Source organism: Pocillopora damicornis, chromosome 13 (genome assembly GCF_964200805.1).
Source record: "Pocillopora damicornis chromosome 13, jaPocDami1.2, whole genome shotgun sequence".
In the NCBI taxonomy this organism is placed as follows: domain Eukaryota; kingdom Metazoa; phylum Cnidaria; class Anthozoa; order Scleractinia; family Pocilloporidae; genus Pocillopora; species Pocillopora damicornis.
This window is the reverse complement of record NC_142682.1, coordinates 8,003,662-8,020,072: the sequence shown is the minus strand read 5'-3', so window position 1 is coordinate 8,020,072 and position 16,411 is coordinate 8,003,662. Positions and strand designations below refer to the sequence as shown.

General features: G+C 38.6%; 1 protein-coding gene across 1 annotated transcript; it reads right to left on the bottom strand.

Annotated features, from left to right (window-relative positions):
• Positions 1-4,391: 4,391 nt before the first annotated feature.
• On the bottom strand, positions 4,392-16,396 carry LOC113684973 (telomerase reverse transcriptase). The gene is made up of 6 exons (XM_027202396.2): positions 14,248-16,396; positions 13,110-13,996; positions 11,932-12,146; positions 10,315-10,677; positions 8,510-8,722; positions 4,392-5,801 (listed from the first exon to the last, which is right to left on the bottom strand). The coding sequence occupies exons 1-6, from the start codon at positions 16,330-16,332 to the stop codon at positions 5,485-5,487; spliced, it is 4,080 nt and encodes a 1,359-aa protein (XP_027058197.2). The 5' UTR covers positions 16,333-16,396; the 3' UTR covers positions 4,392-5,484.
• Between the last annotated feature and the right edge of the window lie 15 nt (positions 16,397-16,411).

Below are 16,411 nucleotides of genomic sequence, written 5' to 3'. Positions count from 1 at the left end.
AGTTTTCCATTACTTTCCCCTATCCATGCAACGAGGATTCACGCTTTATCTCAAGTTGCATTGTTTAAAGATCAATTTTAACATTCATTTCACGCTTTTTTGTTCTAAGGACAACCGGCAATGGATTTAAATACAGCGACAAAAAAAGAAGGAAAAAAAAAAAAATTCACAGGTCACGTGATCGAAATATTTGATTCACTAAGTCACCAGAAACCGACATCAATAAGGCGCTTGTGAGTAATATCAACTTGGAATCAAACACATTAAAATAATTATACAAAATAGCACGATCATGTTTTCTGTGGTAAAAGTACACTTATCTAGCAAAATTTTTTTTTCTCTTTAAAGAAAGTATGAAATGCGCATTAGCGGGAATCTTCACGAGTTATCCCTTGATAAAAATGTTCGGGTTTATCGGATCTATTGTTCGACGAATATGTAGAGAGCGCAGGGTTTTTTTTAATCGCAGACGGCCAAAGTGTACACGCTTGTGTTAAAGAAAGCCTATTTTTAAACAGTTAAGTGCCTTATGGCTTGTTTAGAGATCTCCGGTCGAAAAAAAATCGCCAGCTGATGTCAGACATTGGGAGCCACCATCACTTATTTTTTAGGTTATTTTGTGTCGATTTCACTCTTAACTGTCCATCAACAATCTCGCCACTTCTAGAAAATCAACTGAATTATCGAAAGAGACTCGAGCTCTCAAACGAATTTTTAGACCATCAGCAACAACCGTTGAAACGCTCAAAAAATTTTTGAACCGTATTAAGGAAAGTGAATGACAGTTCACTTCAGATGTATGACAATTTTTTTAACTCTTTCGCTTTCGTGCGTCATCAAATGAACGCGCAGCATTTTAATAGTTTCGAACTGAACAATTGACTGAACTGCGCATGAATTTTGAACGTTTCATTTATAACAGTCACTTATTAAAAGCAACATCCTTTCGAAAGCATGTTATTAAGTCGTCGAATAAACACTAAAAAAGCATCTGTTTACTTAATCAGTCAGAATTTTACGACGTATTGATATTATGAAAACTATTCATAGCTCATGGCTAATATAACTAGGTACTGGAGCCCGAAGCTTGATATCAAACTTGAAAATCTAAAGTGATGTTAATCTAATAGGTAAATTCTTCCCCCAACCCGTTTGTCATTAGTGTTACAATGGTTTTTCCTGGATCAACGCCGGTAAAATAGGGTCTAAAATTTGTAAATAAGTCCGCAATTTGCTTACTTTTGTTCTTTGATTATAAAGGCTCATTCATAAAATATTCCTGTTTAATTGGTTTCTTTTTTAGTAACATTTTGTTTCTCGCCCACCGGTACCTCAAAAATACGTACATACTTTCCATTGAAGAAGCACAACCAATCTAATTTATCGATTCTTATTTACTAGACCCCAATGTATTTCGTTCTTATGTACAGTTTTGTCTTATTATCCACATATGTAATTTATTGTGACAACAACTTCTGAAGGAGAACAATGGAGAATTTTTTGTATGGATAAACACAGTGCGAGGATACCAGCATAACATTTCTGCGTCGTTGAGATGCAATTAACTAACAAAACATGCAACGATTTAGGCATTAAGCAATCGCAGATTTTTCCAGTCAAGAACAGCACTCATTCACTCCTTAAATTTTGTCCTGGTTTTCCCTAAATTTAGTCTAATGATCTTTGAGTTTTCACTGTAGGTGGAAAATTCTTGAATTTAGCGATATATACGCGGGAGTTATTCACAGATGAATTAATCGAAAATAAACCTTTAAGTATTCTGGAGTTGGCTCCATAAATTCGTTAATTCAGAGGAATTAACTTCCACAGTGTTCTGGGTAAAAATGAACGATATAGATACCTAATTGATTGAGGATACTTGCTTATCCAAAACTCAGAATTAAATAAAACCCGACCGCTCGAGGAAATGTTGCGTCTAAGAAATTTTAGTGAAAAATTAACATTCGGAATTGTTGTGCGTTGCTATGGGGACTACTCGGGAAGTTAAAAACAAAACCAAACAAAAAAAAAACTGAAAAATCCGGCTGAATGAAACTGCTAGAATTCGTTGCATGTTCTTCGTTTTATTTAGATTTTTGACGAATTTTAACACGTACAAGCAGACGTATTATACATAGTTATTGGTTAGGAAGCCATTGTCAAATTGTTAAACAAAACCACGGCATGTGCCAAAATGATTGGCAGTATCTCATAAAACGCGACTTTACTTTCTAGATCTGAGATATCAAACGACAGTTCGTTAATAGATCGTTACAAAAATCGTTGCTAAATCTACTGGTAACCAAAGCTAATAGCAAAATCCATAATTTCAGTTTCAAAGAGCGCCATTTTCAAAGGTTTAATAGCTTGGATAATCCCTATATATTATTAAAGATACACGGTAGCTGTCAAGATATTAGGGAATTCCGTTTGTATCAGAGTGGAATTGTTTAAAGCCGTTAAACTTATGTCACAGTCATCACACGAAATTAAAACTAAGAAAAGCTGCAAACCGAATGCAATTATTTAACATATTTTAGTTACACTTCAGCAATAGCAGCATATTTGAGTCATGCTTAAAAATTCCGCTTTAATCAGGGTAAAAGATACGCAATTTTTTTCATGTGCACAATTGTCGTAGGAAATAATTAAACGTCAAGAAGTTCTCTCATTTCGCTATAATATTGGAACAAGAAGAGGATATCACCTGGCAATATTCAAACTTGCTGTTCATGTATTTTTTAGTGTATTTTAAAAGCATTCAAATTTCTTTCACTTGAAAATGGAATCTTTTCCGCAACTCCACCTTAGTTTTACGGGAGAACACAAATTCTGAAAAGAATAGGAATGAATTATCATCAGTTGCAGTTTCGACGATCCTGTCTTATCGAAATTGTTAAGCTATCGAAGAATTTTTGCAATCAATGAAACTTCTCACGAAAAGACCACGAAAGACTTAGATCTTGCAACAGACGTTTTTAATCAAGTGTGATGTTGACAATGATGATCAAAACACCTAGCTATGCTGACAGCATAAGTTAGCAGTTAATACGACTGGTATGAGCGTAATGTCGTATAAATTTATTTTGATATTTTCACATTTGTTTGGCGTTATTTATAAACCAAGAGAGAGTGTTCGTCTGCATAAATAGATCTGCGGCAGTATTTTTCATTGTGGCGGAAATCAATTTAATGAGATAAACTTCTTTTAGTCGACTCCTTCGCATATTTCCTGTATATTATGAAGCAAAATGCCAAGAATTTTAATTGTTTTCAAGAGTACTTATTTGTGAACTAGCTTCTTATCACTGTTATGCAACCCAGTACTAATATTTTCCGAGCTGCAGTGGTATTTAAGATATTGATTTAAAGTGAAGGAATTGTCACAAAATTGTTGTCATAGTACAGAAACCCTGAAAATATTTTTTTGCATGTCTAGAAAATCCCCAAGAGGTGACACCTTTTAAACAACTGAAGAAAACAATGAGTAAAATGTACAAATCCCATTTTCGCTCCGTTAGGGAGCTTATTGAATGGTTATCATATATCTTAATGATTTAAGTCGACATTTTGTATATTATGATTGATGGCTTTGTGCATGAGAATATTAAATCTCCCCGTGTTCATCCCATGAGTTTCACACAATGACGTCAATTAGTTCTCACGTGACATTAACTACACGTCGAATTCTGATTGGCTCGTCAATCTCATCGGGATAAGGCTTTCAGTGCTAATTTTCCGGAAAAAGGAAAGACGGATACGATACTGGTGGATTATTTTATGACAAAAGGGAGTGGGGGAGGGGAGGGGGTTCGCCTGGTTTTATTGAAGTCTCCAGTTGCTTTGGCTGGAATCAGGCACAAAATGTGAAATTTCTTTACGGATTTTTTCGCGTAAAAACCTTTAACGCGGTCGGTGAATTTTTTGTTATCAAACCAGTCCCTTAGAGGAAAAAATTGCGCGCATACTTTCTTGATGTTATTGGATGAACTATCGTACAACACCAGAGATAATTCGCACAGCACAGTAATCTTTGAGCACGTACTGGATTTGTCTTGCTTTAGATTCATCCTTTTTAAAAATCTAATGAAAAATATTGGCGGATACAGAATTACGTGCGCACAATAAAGAAACAATGACCTCAGAGATATTACCGTAATCGGCTTTAGCGGTTGGCATCTCTTAGTGCTCCATTGCAGTGTGCGAGATGGCAACTTATTGTCATGAAACATCACGCAATCGCTACTCAACCCCTTTGAAAAATTTCAGAACTGCTAAACTGAAAGAAATAGAGGCGAAGGATGGTAAAGTGCCAAGATCAAAGAGGGTTTATAAATTATAATGAACATTAGAGTAATCCGGAGCAAAAGTAGTCATATGAGAGACAGTAATGGCGAAATGAAAGCTAAATATATTTAAGTTCCCTAACTGGCTTAGAACAATATAATGTTGGCAATGAAAAAAGAAAAGATTTAAATCGATGTAATAGTCTAGACATGGAAGCTATGACTTTTGTGGTCTTAAGACATAAGAAAAAAAATTGGCCTTGATTCAGAAAGATAGCCCACATTTTTCATAATTCCATTATTGTATTGCACGAGGACAAAGTAATTTTGTTGACGGTTTCACGCATGAATCGGATATCCAAGAACTTAATCCATCCTGTGACAAGATTAAGCTTTTACTATACAGCAACTTAATGAAAAAAAAGTGTAGTTACAAACCTGAGACTTATTTTAATTCAACGCGTGAATTTAGCACCGCTTTTGAGGAAGAAATAAATCATTATTGCTGTCAATTTTTGATGGGTCTCGGTCAATTATGGGTGACTTGTCAAGAAAATCGATAGAAAGACAGATACCTTTTTCACTAATCAATAAAATGGTGGAACTTACTAATTATTTCCTCAAATTATGAACACTAAAAGTACTTCAAATGTCACCGATCATGAATGAATACGGTAAACAAACCGGCAAGAACAGATGTAAAAGCCCTCATAAAAAGCCACATGCACTGTGGATGACACCGAACGGATCGCCTTACACCACGGCAGATCCTTTTACCATTCAACTATGAATCACGAGACAAAGCTGAAAATCTTCGTAAAAACTTTCTAGGTTTCAAGAAAAAATGCTGATAATTTGCGGCGAAAATTAAGTATTTATGAACCATCAGTGGTAGTTTTTCATGTTCTGAATGAAAACTATTCGCTTTGTTTCTTTCTTGCCGTATTTCATGAAGAACCGAAACGCGACGTTAAAGAAATCCTCTTTCGGCTTCCTTTCAAAGCGATAGGTTTACAAATTGGATTGGTCACTTTGACGCATGATACCAGATGACAGATCCTAAATCATGTAATCGTCCCATAGCGTCCAGGCAAATATATGATAAAACATCGTTCCTGAAAGCCTCAAACATTTTAAAGATCCTCCATGACTATTTTCCTTCTCTTGAATTCCTCGGAAAGAGCTTTGTGAGACGTTTTCAGCTCTTCTTTCGCACGAGCTTAGTCAAAGCTGCATTCCAAGGAGTGGCTGGCAGTTTAATCCGATTAGACAAATGTATCTGTGACAAGCTTTTGCTCAGAAATGTCAGAATTTCACGATATCGAGACTGCGTTCTACGAAGACACATCTGAAAGGCGTACAAACAGAGCCACGTGACCTCGTGCTCGTCCAATGAGAACGAAGCACCACTCGGAGACAGCTGGTGACACTTACGAACACTAGCTGAGTAGAAATACAGCGCCAAATCCAGAATCATTCGGGAGAAGAATGATGGGTTATCTCTTGGTTTGCTACCTGTAACAAAACAAAAGAAACAAAATGCTGAACTAACTCAACTCTTATCTACGGATACCTTATTGAAACCCCGTCTACTACACACTACATTCATTAGAGACTGAAGATCGAATCTTAAAATCTCCTTAGTTACAAACTATCAGGCTAAGTAATCGAGAAGAATCAGAAAATTATCCCTTCCACCATTTCAACAACATCGCAGTTCCGCGCATCAGGTTTTCTTTCTGAAAGTAAGAGTTCTACTGGCAAACGGAAATTAAAGTTTGTTAGAAAAGAGACGTAAACTTTGTTTGAAGATGAATTTAATCAAATGTAACGACGTCGCCATATGCATAATAAAAACGGCTTCATCTCTTCTCCTTGATTATAAGAAAACTGAAGCTGGCGGACAAAAATAGACACGCCCAGCGGAATTTTAATCACTACGCTATTTATAGTTGAAACTTTTGAGCGGAAACCTCAAAAGTGAAGATCTTCGGAAATATTTTAGGGTCAAACATCCCGACATCGATTCTTTCTTAACTCTCTATTTAAAGAAACAATGAGAAAATTGATAAAAGAATGAGCTATTTACTTCCCTGCTTTAGGCTGTGAAAACAACTTGATGGAAAGATATTCACATAATTGACCATAGGGGCGATATCCGTCCGTTCAAGGAGCCACAAGTATAGGTTTCTCTCTTGTCTTATTATCGTGAGTGGAAGTTGTATTAAGCAATTCACAATTAACATCACACCCGATATCTGAAGGATACTACAGCCTTCGAGGCCTTGCTCATCGTAATGTTGGTAACCGTATAGAGGTCCAGAAGGGCCTAAGTTGTTCCTCTGACGTTCTTCGCCGCTTGAGAGAGAAATTTGCGTCAAACAGCCCTTGATTGATATTTTGTTCTGTTTTGCCAAGTTGCATTCATACAAATTTGTTTTTATCAACCAGATGCTGTTTCTCAAGTTTTTTCTCCATTTAAAGGCCATAATGGATAATTAACAGAACAAATTTTATGATAAAATATTCAATGAACGTTCAAACTATATAACCACAATTCTACCAAAACACAAGGAACACTATTTTAATAAAAATCCATTCTTAGGCGAAGGTAGTATCAATAACCCCTCAAAAAAATTGATGTAATGGTTGTATCTGAATAAGGCATTAATTCTTGGCAAGCTCAAGTATACTGCTACAACGCTTGCAATTATTTCAGTTTACTGAATTTATGTCGAATATCTCACTCATGGATGCAATCACCAGAGGGCAGTCTTCCCTTCCCTGCAGGAAAATGGAAAACTAACACATGGTCGAAGCGACTGAGGAAAATTCGAACATTTTATTGCACAAAAAGATAGACCCAGAAATATAATTTTTCCGAGGATCAAGTAAAATATATGTTAATTATTCACCAACTGCTGATGGGCTGATATAACTCATTTTGTCCGAACAAAGAAGCCAAAATAGAAGGAAATCCTAAACAATAGGGTAAAACGCGAGAGTGTTTAAGCTCTCACAACACAATTACAACTTGCGGTTTTTCGAAACGCCCTTAAAAGAAGATATGTCAACAGAAAATTTCGCTTTATTGGAAAAAAACCAATTTTAGCAAATTAAGTGGGTTTGATTGATTATAGATGTGTAAGAACAGTGAAGCCATTAGCAGCTCTTCAGTTGTCCATCATCATAAAATGATGGTCTCAATTTTCTATGATGGAAAATGCATCATCATCAAACCCAACATCAACATCAGACTTACAATGACTCGGCGCATCTGGTTCCCTCCGCTTGTTATCCGAGGAAGCCAAATGCTGGGTAGACGGCTAAGTTAACTTCAACTTATAGACAGATTTCTGGGAGCTGAGTTCGTTTTAAACTCCCAAATTAGAAGCCATTCGAGTTCATGTCGCGAGTTTAAACAGATGTCTGCAATCTAACTAGCGTATTTTAATCGGGGAGGAATTGAAATCGAAATATTAGGCTACAAAAGAGGAAAACTCCACATAAAGGCTTCCTCTTCGCGTTATCGAGGCAATATACATTTACTCTCAAGAAAACAGGTGCCGATAATTGTACGCATCTTAAAATTAAATAGATTGATTTTTAAATAGCAACAAAATAAATCTTTGGGATGTAGTGACAATCCGCATGAAAGAAAGAACTTTCCACCGGCGAAAGATGTGTTTTTTTCACATCTAGCTACCAGAAAATTTTCATTCACGACGATCTTAACTTCACAGGACAAGCGCTGTCCATACAACACCCTTCTAATGACAACAAGAATAATTTGAATTCATTTGCGTTGTCATTATAAAGAAATGATTACTGATGCCTGAAAATCGAATGCAATTTTAATTTTGTTCCCCTTCAATCATTATGTGAAAGCAACCCATCTCTCTGTTTATAGAACAGCCTTGGGTAATAACCTAGTTTTGATCATCATCATTTTGCCGGAGTCCTGCTCTATTAACTCAAAGTCAAAATTGCGTGCCAAATTATGTCCCACTTACCGCTATGGCTCATTCAGGATTTTCTTTGCTCGCAAATACCAATAATAATTAAAAACATATTTCCTGCCTAAACAAAAACAGCCTTTTTTCCTCATTAACGAAATTAAAGCCGACAAAATGCGGTGAACGATTATAACCCGCTTCTCTGACACCAATCAGCACGCGTTCTGTGACTTGGCAAAATTTAAAGCTAGAAGGCTGACAGCTCACCTCTTGGTAGCTCTTTGACGTAAGTATGGAACTTGTACGCTGTTAACAGGAACACGTGGAACACATTCAACAGGGTGTTTTCGCGCGTGTTCATATTTGGGTCCAGCAGCAATGGATGGCACTTCGGGCGTACGGAGTACCGGAGCTTCTTACTTAGGGCCTCGCCAGGATGTGCATCCAGGGACACAGTCAATGTGTCCCTTAATAAGGAACCTAGAAAAGCAATTTATAAATTAGGGCAGTTAATATGTGCATCTTGTTTTCCACACTTAATCACTTTTTTCCATGTTATTTTTTTTCGTTCAAAACGTCTTTCAGGGAAAAAACGCTTTTAGAAGCCGTGCAATCCATTGCGATTTAATTTAAATTTAGAGCATTTCCAAGTCAATTCAGTAAGCCAGGCTTGTCCTGTGCATTTTAAAACCTGATATTAGCACAAGTGTCTATTACTACAGTAATTCATAAACCAAGATGGAATCTTAGAAGCTTTCATTTGCCTTACTGCGTCCGTGATTACGAACTTATAAGCTAAGTTAATGGAAAGAATTAAGATTTGTTTCTACATTTTCATTTACGTACAGAGTTGCGCATTTTCAACAAAACGCGACCTCTACAGCTGTTTTTGGACGGTTTGAGGTGCGGCTAAAGTGCGTGGTCCACCTTCCTGTTTCAGTTTTAATTCGTTCTTGGTTTTTTAACCTTTTTTGTTTTAGTTTCCTGTCTTTGTGGTTAATACTCGAATGTAATTAGAAGCTAGGAGTTAATTAAGATAGATAGACAACTGACACTGAAAGCGCACGCCCCTTGTCGGAGCAAAGTGTGTTCTGTGGCACTTTTCAATAATCGTCGTACTTTGTGATAAAATGGTCGCACTGCGTAACAAATTTTCACAATTTTCAATATAAACAGCTGTCGTACTTTGTAATAACAGACCATCACACTTTGCGAATCATACTTGTCACAATTGTAATTAAAAAGCTGTCGCACTTTGAAACAAATTTGTTGTCTATTGTCGGAAGGCGAGTAGGCCCAAAAGTAACCGTCACCCTTGTCAGTAAAGACAATCATATAATAATAATAATAGTAACACCAATAATAATGATAATAATTCTAATGATGATAATGATAACAATTGAGATCGTTAAAGTGACCGTAGAAGTGAGGGTGATGTTGAAGAGAACGATAATACTGATATTAATAATATACATGAAAAAAAAAAAAATTACGCGTGCCTGATTGGTTGAAAACGAGTGCATTTTTCATGTAACAAGAGTGCTAATTAGAAATAGCGCGCGCTGCCAAAATTTCGTCCTTCTTGACTTTCTGTGATGCGTTTTTCATTTCTCGTGCAGTTTGGTGCAAATAAGCACTTGTACAATTCTTCAAAGAATTTTGACTTTGAAAAAGTTACCCGCGCTTATTAGCACCAAATTGCACGAGAAATCATGTTGCTACACGTACTAATGATAATAATATTAAAAAAGATGATCATGTTAATAATAATTATAATAACTGGATAACAAAGTGCAACAAAAGTTATTACAAAGTAGGACAGGTATTACAAAGTACGAAAATTTTATTTCAAAGTACAACTGGTTTTACAAACACCGCCGATTATAAAAAAAATGCGACAGAACAAGGTACTTAGGCCTCTGACGACGGGCTTCAGCCCGAAATATCATCTGTAAAAAATTCTTAACGGCGGTTCGCAACCTCAGTGAGCTACTCAGTAGTCAATTATCAACCTCACTTCACATGAAAGAGGAGGAATTAAAATTCCTCTAACTTATTTCAGTAAAACTCACCTGTGTACCGGGACAAGTCCGGTGAAACTTCAAGTGTGACTGTATCCAAAAGAAACCCGCACCAGGGAAAACGATCGCTCGCTCCAATTCTCGTCACCTTGTGTCCATCAGCTGTGACCGCGGTATAATTGGTCAACGTTTTGTCATGATTGATGACACACCCATACTCTGGAATTCCAGCATGCATTGTATTCAGGAACTTGTCGGCCAACCGACGGTGTGGAGTGACAAACAGAAAGTCGTCCACCCATCTTAACAGGAGGGAGTCTGGATCTTGGACTATTTCTGACAAGTGGGTCCTCTCCATCTGACTGTAGTAGTAGCCGCAAAGCATTGTTGATAGGACGGAGCCCTGTGCAATGCCTACATGAGGGAGACATTCATATGACGTAAGAATTTAAAGTGATGCTGATAACTCTGACGGAGAAGAAAATGGTCTTGAAGCCTTCTGCTGTTTGCAACTAAATCAACAAGGGTGCAGCTAAGGGGTCAAAATTACGAATTTCCGCGCGCCTTGCGTGAATTACCTGACACCGCTGCTCTACCTTGTGTATTAGTTGATGGAGAATCTTACACTGGTAAAGAATAATGCCATGTACCCGCCAACCTGACGTATAAGATTTGTACGTTACTGATTTCATAAGAAAAGTATACCACAGGGAGGGGGGGGTCACGGGTACCCCTGGCCCCTTCTCCCTCTCTACGCCTCCAGTCAGAGGCACTGAGAGTAAAGACGGTGCCGAGCCAAAGAACACAACACGTTAACCCGGCCATCGCGTCTGCCACCTATCAGCTGATGATCATGATATTATGATGAATCCTGTCGCGCTTGGTAATACTTGTCATATTTTATAATAACACTTGTGACACTTTGTTATAACATTTGTCACACTTTGCAACAACAATCGTCACACTTTCCGATAACATCCTAATCCTGGCAGTATGCAGGACGCGTGTCATATATAAACTTCGTAATGGATCTCCCTCACCATGGAGTTTCTATCGCTCAGTGATAGAGCATTGGAGGATGGAAACTGAAGGTCCGAGGTTCAATTCCTCATGGAGACTCATAATATTTTTCTTTGTCCCACGCTCGTGACAAGACGAAAAACAAGTTTTTCTATTTCTTTTCCGAGCTCAAAACTTACCATCTCTCTTATTCAATTTACAAAAACACTTTAACACTCTCCAATAACACTTGTCACTCTTTGTCATTAAAAAGCTGTCGCACTATGTAATAGCAGACCATCGCACTTTGTAATAGTAAGCTGTCGTACTTTGTAATACTTGTCACACTTTGTAATAATTGTTTTTCTGTTACCACTGAGTGCGACAGCCTTTTTATTACAGAGTGCAACAGCTTTTTCCTTTCAACGTGAGACAATTTTATTGCACAGTTCAACAGTTATTACAAAGTGCAACAATCATTACTAAGTGCTACAGAACATTATGACCAGTAATTTTATCCGAAGGCACTTATGCCCAATCACCTCACAGAGACGTCAATACTTGTGTACGTAGGAACACTGTTTTCTTATCGGATAACCTCCCAGTCATTCTAAATTCTAGAGTTCCAAGAAGATTGAGTATTAGGTCAGAAGATCATATTTCACCTACCCCTCGTCTGTTGGTAATAGTTGTTACCGATCCTGACGAAGTTATTAAATATGTGTTCTTCCAGCAACTTAATCAGCTTGTCGCGGTCCTCTGTCACATACCACACGTTATCAACAGCCACCACTTGCCTAAGCTTCCACTCGACCACAAGAGAACGAAAGAAATCTGGAAACAAACGGCAATCATCTGCGGTACTGACGTGCTTAGAGAACTCTCTACAATTTTAGAAACAGCAATTTTAAACACAGCGATAGTGAGACCGTCTAATAATGTTAGTTTGCATCAAAAAAGATAACACGACTTCGCGTCGTTCAGCAAGAACTGCCAACGTTCAACGTAACAATCAAGAACTTCTTTAGTAGGTGATCATCTCCTTTATTCTTATGACCTTAATGTTTATTAAGAGGTGATATTGTAAGGAGAAATTAGATTCTTGTCACTCTTAGAGGTCAAAGGGTCAACGGAGGATAAGCTGGGCTTAATTTTAACCTTGAGGAACCAGAGTTCATTCTACAGCGCGGCTTTGCGGGATTCTACGATTAAGGAGAAGCCGCAAAAAACTTATGTCCAAGCGTCAGATGGGGTGTAAAATCTTGTGCCCAAGTATGAGTAGTATTTTAAGTTCTATTTTTCGAGATAAAGTATTCGAAAACATATCTAACTGCAAGATTGATATGAGGTGCTACATAAAGCTCGCTTACAATTGCTTTTTTCTTCTTCGTTTTCTCATTTACTAGATTATCAAATACGTTAAGATACCTTTAAGGGAGATTCCCTTTCTTGGGAAGCACTGGGCCCTCTTCGGCTAAACTTTTAGAATAAAACCCCAAGGAACTCCCCAGGTTACGAGCCGATCTTACCAGAAATCTTTGTTAGATGCTTTTAAATCTCGCAGTTTCGTTGAAGTTTCCTTTATGTAGTCAACAATAAATAAGTTTAAACTGAAGAAATAAGATTAAAATCGTGTATGAAGTCAACCGACAGTCACAATTTCCCCCTTTTTTTAATCATAACAACGTTATGCTCATTATTCGCCGGTATCACTTTATCTAAAGCCCTTTTTGGGCACTTATACCCTAAGTTAGTCACGTGAAGAACTAATCATGCTCGGCGAGGGAGGAGGGACAAGGGGGAATTCGTTAAATGCAGTCTCTTTTGTGGCTCTCAACCTTCCTCACCTGTAGACCTTTCCACCAGACATGCGCAATAAGGCAAACCGTCGAATGAGGTACTCTTCCTCCTCCAATACTTCCTTCATGGTGTCAAAGAGTTTTTGATGCAGGATAGACTCGTAGCAGTGGCTTACGTCGACGTGGACAAAATACAGCGGTTTTCCCTCCAGACGTGAGCGTACGCGAATGGCAAACGGCTTAAGCGCCCGGTAAAGATCATCAGTTCCAAACAAAGTAGCTCCCATCTTTTCTGGGTTCCGTTCTTTCTCGAACTTAATAACTTCAAACAAATTCTTCAGTTTTGAATTCACTGAAAGCTGATTCTGAACGCTGATTGGCTCCTTGCTTGAAGGACGGTGACGCATGTTGGTAATAGGGCGAACAGTTGACGTCTTCGGTATAAACCTGAGCAGGGAGAATCCCAGTGAGCTTTGCGCGCGAAGAAGATTCTCAGCTTCAGCGGTTTTCAACGGTTTGAAGAACTCACCGCAAAATGTGTTAAGACCAAACTGTTGGATCGTTTTCCAGATAGGCTTTCTGTAATAAACAACCCTTTGGCGATGAATACCAGTCTCCGTGATATAAAAGAAGGTTTTCAGCACAATCACGAGATAACTGGTTACCAACCACCAGATGAACAGAGCTAAAAGCTCCAGCTGCTTAACAGAATCAGACAGAGCAACGTGCTTTCTATTTCCGCTTTTCTTCACCTGAAGCCATTTGCAGCAAGAAACCTTGATTCCCATCATCATCTGGGCTAGGGTGAACTTTTCTCCCCGATAGAGGTGAATGAACTTCGCAAGATTTCGAAAGAATGTTTCTTTGTTTCCTGAAGACCCCCAGAGTTCTTTTGGAACAACTTTGTTGCAGATACACTTCAGAAAGTCCACCACCTGAAACAAATAAATCATGAGATTCAGCGTTGGTCGTCGGAGAATAAAGGTTTTTACAGGTAAGTTCTCGATGTCTGAAAATGCACTGAGGCTGAGAAAGCTTAGCCGGAATAGAAGCTGTGACCTTAGGATTGGTCTGTTTGACTCCAAACTGACATTCACAACACTGAGTTGCTGGGACTTATCACCTGTTTTATCCCGGCCTTAATAACGTAAAGCAAGTTCATACTATTATAATGTAAAAAATCTACCTGATCATGTTCTGTAAACATTCTTACAGCTCGACGATACCTCAACAAGTTAACCTTTGCCTTTCTCTCGCGACGCTTCCTTTGCGTAAACTTAGCTCGACCCTTAAGAGATAACTTGTGATACACCACGTTTACGCTAAAAGGAATCCTTCGTAACATCCTTCTCTTTTTTTCGTTTTTGATCGCTTGTCTTCCATGATCGTAACGGCAATACACCTTCACCATAGTTCTAAATGGACACTTCTGGTGCCTTGCCAGAAACTTCAATAGCGTTGGTACTATAGTCTTCAGCCTTCTGGGCAAACGAAGAGGCTTCCGTTTCCTTCGTGTGGTAAGTTTCAAAGTATTAGACCCATCAGGGTTTTTAACAGCCGCTTGATTCACGACACTTTGCTCTTTTCTTTCATCTTTCCTTATCCCTCCCCGATCTCTGCAGGCGCCCAAAGACGCGCCTTGCAGAAAAATGTGTTGAACCAGTTTGCGCGCTCCGGCCATACTCACAGGTAGTGACTCCACAATATGGTTCTTTGGGAACGTTTGGGAAAGATTTGAGGTATAAAACAAATTTGAGCGTGGTATAAATATTTCGTTCAAACAGGTACTCTTTCTGTTTTTCTTCAAACTTGAGCTTCCTCTGTTATAATCAATCTGTTGATTATTTGTCTCTTTGAGCTGGCTGTTACTATGAGCCGTCCGTTTTCGTTGTCCTGTCCTTGCAGGTTCACTTCGCCCACTAGACTTGGGAAGAAACTTTGTTAGATATTTCCACGGTTTACTTCCACCCACTGCTTTCTTTTTCTCCTTCTCGACTTTCATCGCACTGGAAACACACTTCTTTCTTTTTAACGTTTGAATTTGTGTTTTTTCTCCAACACCAACAGTCTGTTGGAAAGCTACACCACCCTTATCCTTGACACTCTGTTCGTTCGGTTCTTCTCGGAAGGTTTGGCCGAAAACGTTCTTCTGAGTTTCAGATGAATCTACAAAGTCAGTGGTATTTGACGTTACTACATCGGAATTTTCTTTCCAAAGATTACCCTGGTCTGCATCAGTAACTGTACCAGCAGTCGCGCTCTCCAAAGATGTTTTTGCTGAAATTTCATTATCGACCAGAACGCCTTTAAGGAACAAGGGCGAGTTATTTTTGAAGACGTTTGAATTTGTCCTCGACTTTTTCGATGGATTTGGACTATCTCTTGAAACATCACCACTGTCCAAACTGTCACGCTTTCTTTTTCCACTGCTCTGGGACACTTCAACGAGATGAGTATCATCTTTACTACTGTTTATGTTCACTCGGACAGGAGCTCTTGACAATACAGTCGCTGGACCCGTAGTCGAGATTACATCAGCTAATTTAGAGCAGCTTACTTCAGCCCTGACATTTTCACCATATCTTCGCGCTCGCTTGCCACCCCTTCTCGATTTTTTATTTGATATTACATTCGAAGCATCTCTATCGCCATTTGTTTCACCTGTTTTTCTGACAGAGAGTGGAGGGAAGACATCTTTTGATGTTATTGGACTTAATCTCGTAATGGGATAACCAGCGACTTGGAAAAAACACGAGTTCACCTTGACAAACACGGACAAATTTTGCGACAAGTATATCATCAAGTCGTCTCCTATACGCTCGTGAAGCAGCTGCCAGGCTCTCGCGGTTCGCAAATAACTTACAACAGTGTTGGGGTAGCTGTTCTGGATTCCAACAGTCCCAGCCACTGTTCCCTTATTTCCATAACCACTTAACGACTCAAAGCCGTATGCTAGGACATTCGTCTTGTTCCCTCGACAAAAGTGTTCAATAACTCTAACAATTATTTCCTTGAGGGTAAACCATTGTGCTGTACTTGGCTTGAATGGCGGTTTAACCGGCTGATCCCGAGGAACTGCGATCAAAGTCGTTTTCAGAAGACGGCGATACTCCTCAGGATCGCCATCTTGGATGAGTTGAAGAGCCTTATCCTGCTGGACCTTACGTATATAGCGAATCAACGTAAAATACTTTGCGTAAAACGATCCTATAATCTTTCGGCTTTTGAAAAGTTGAATTTTCTTTCCCTTCTTCGACTGCTTGGTGGCCATTTAGCAAACGATCATCGTGAAAGAAAGCTGTTGGAGTCACCTGAAGATGCACTTTTCCCGCCACGAGATTCTTCTTTTG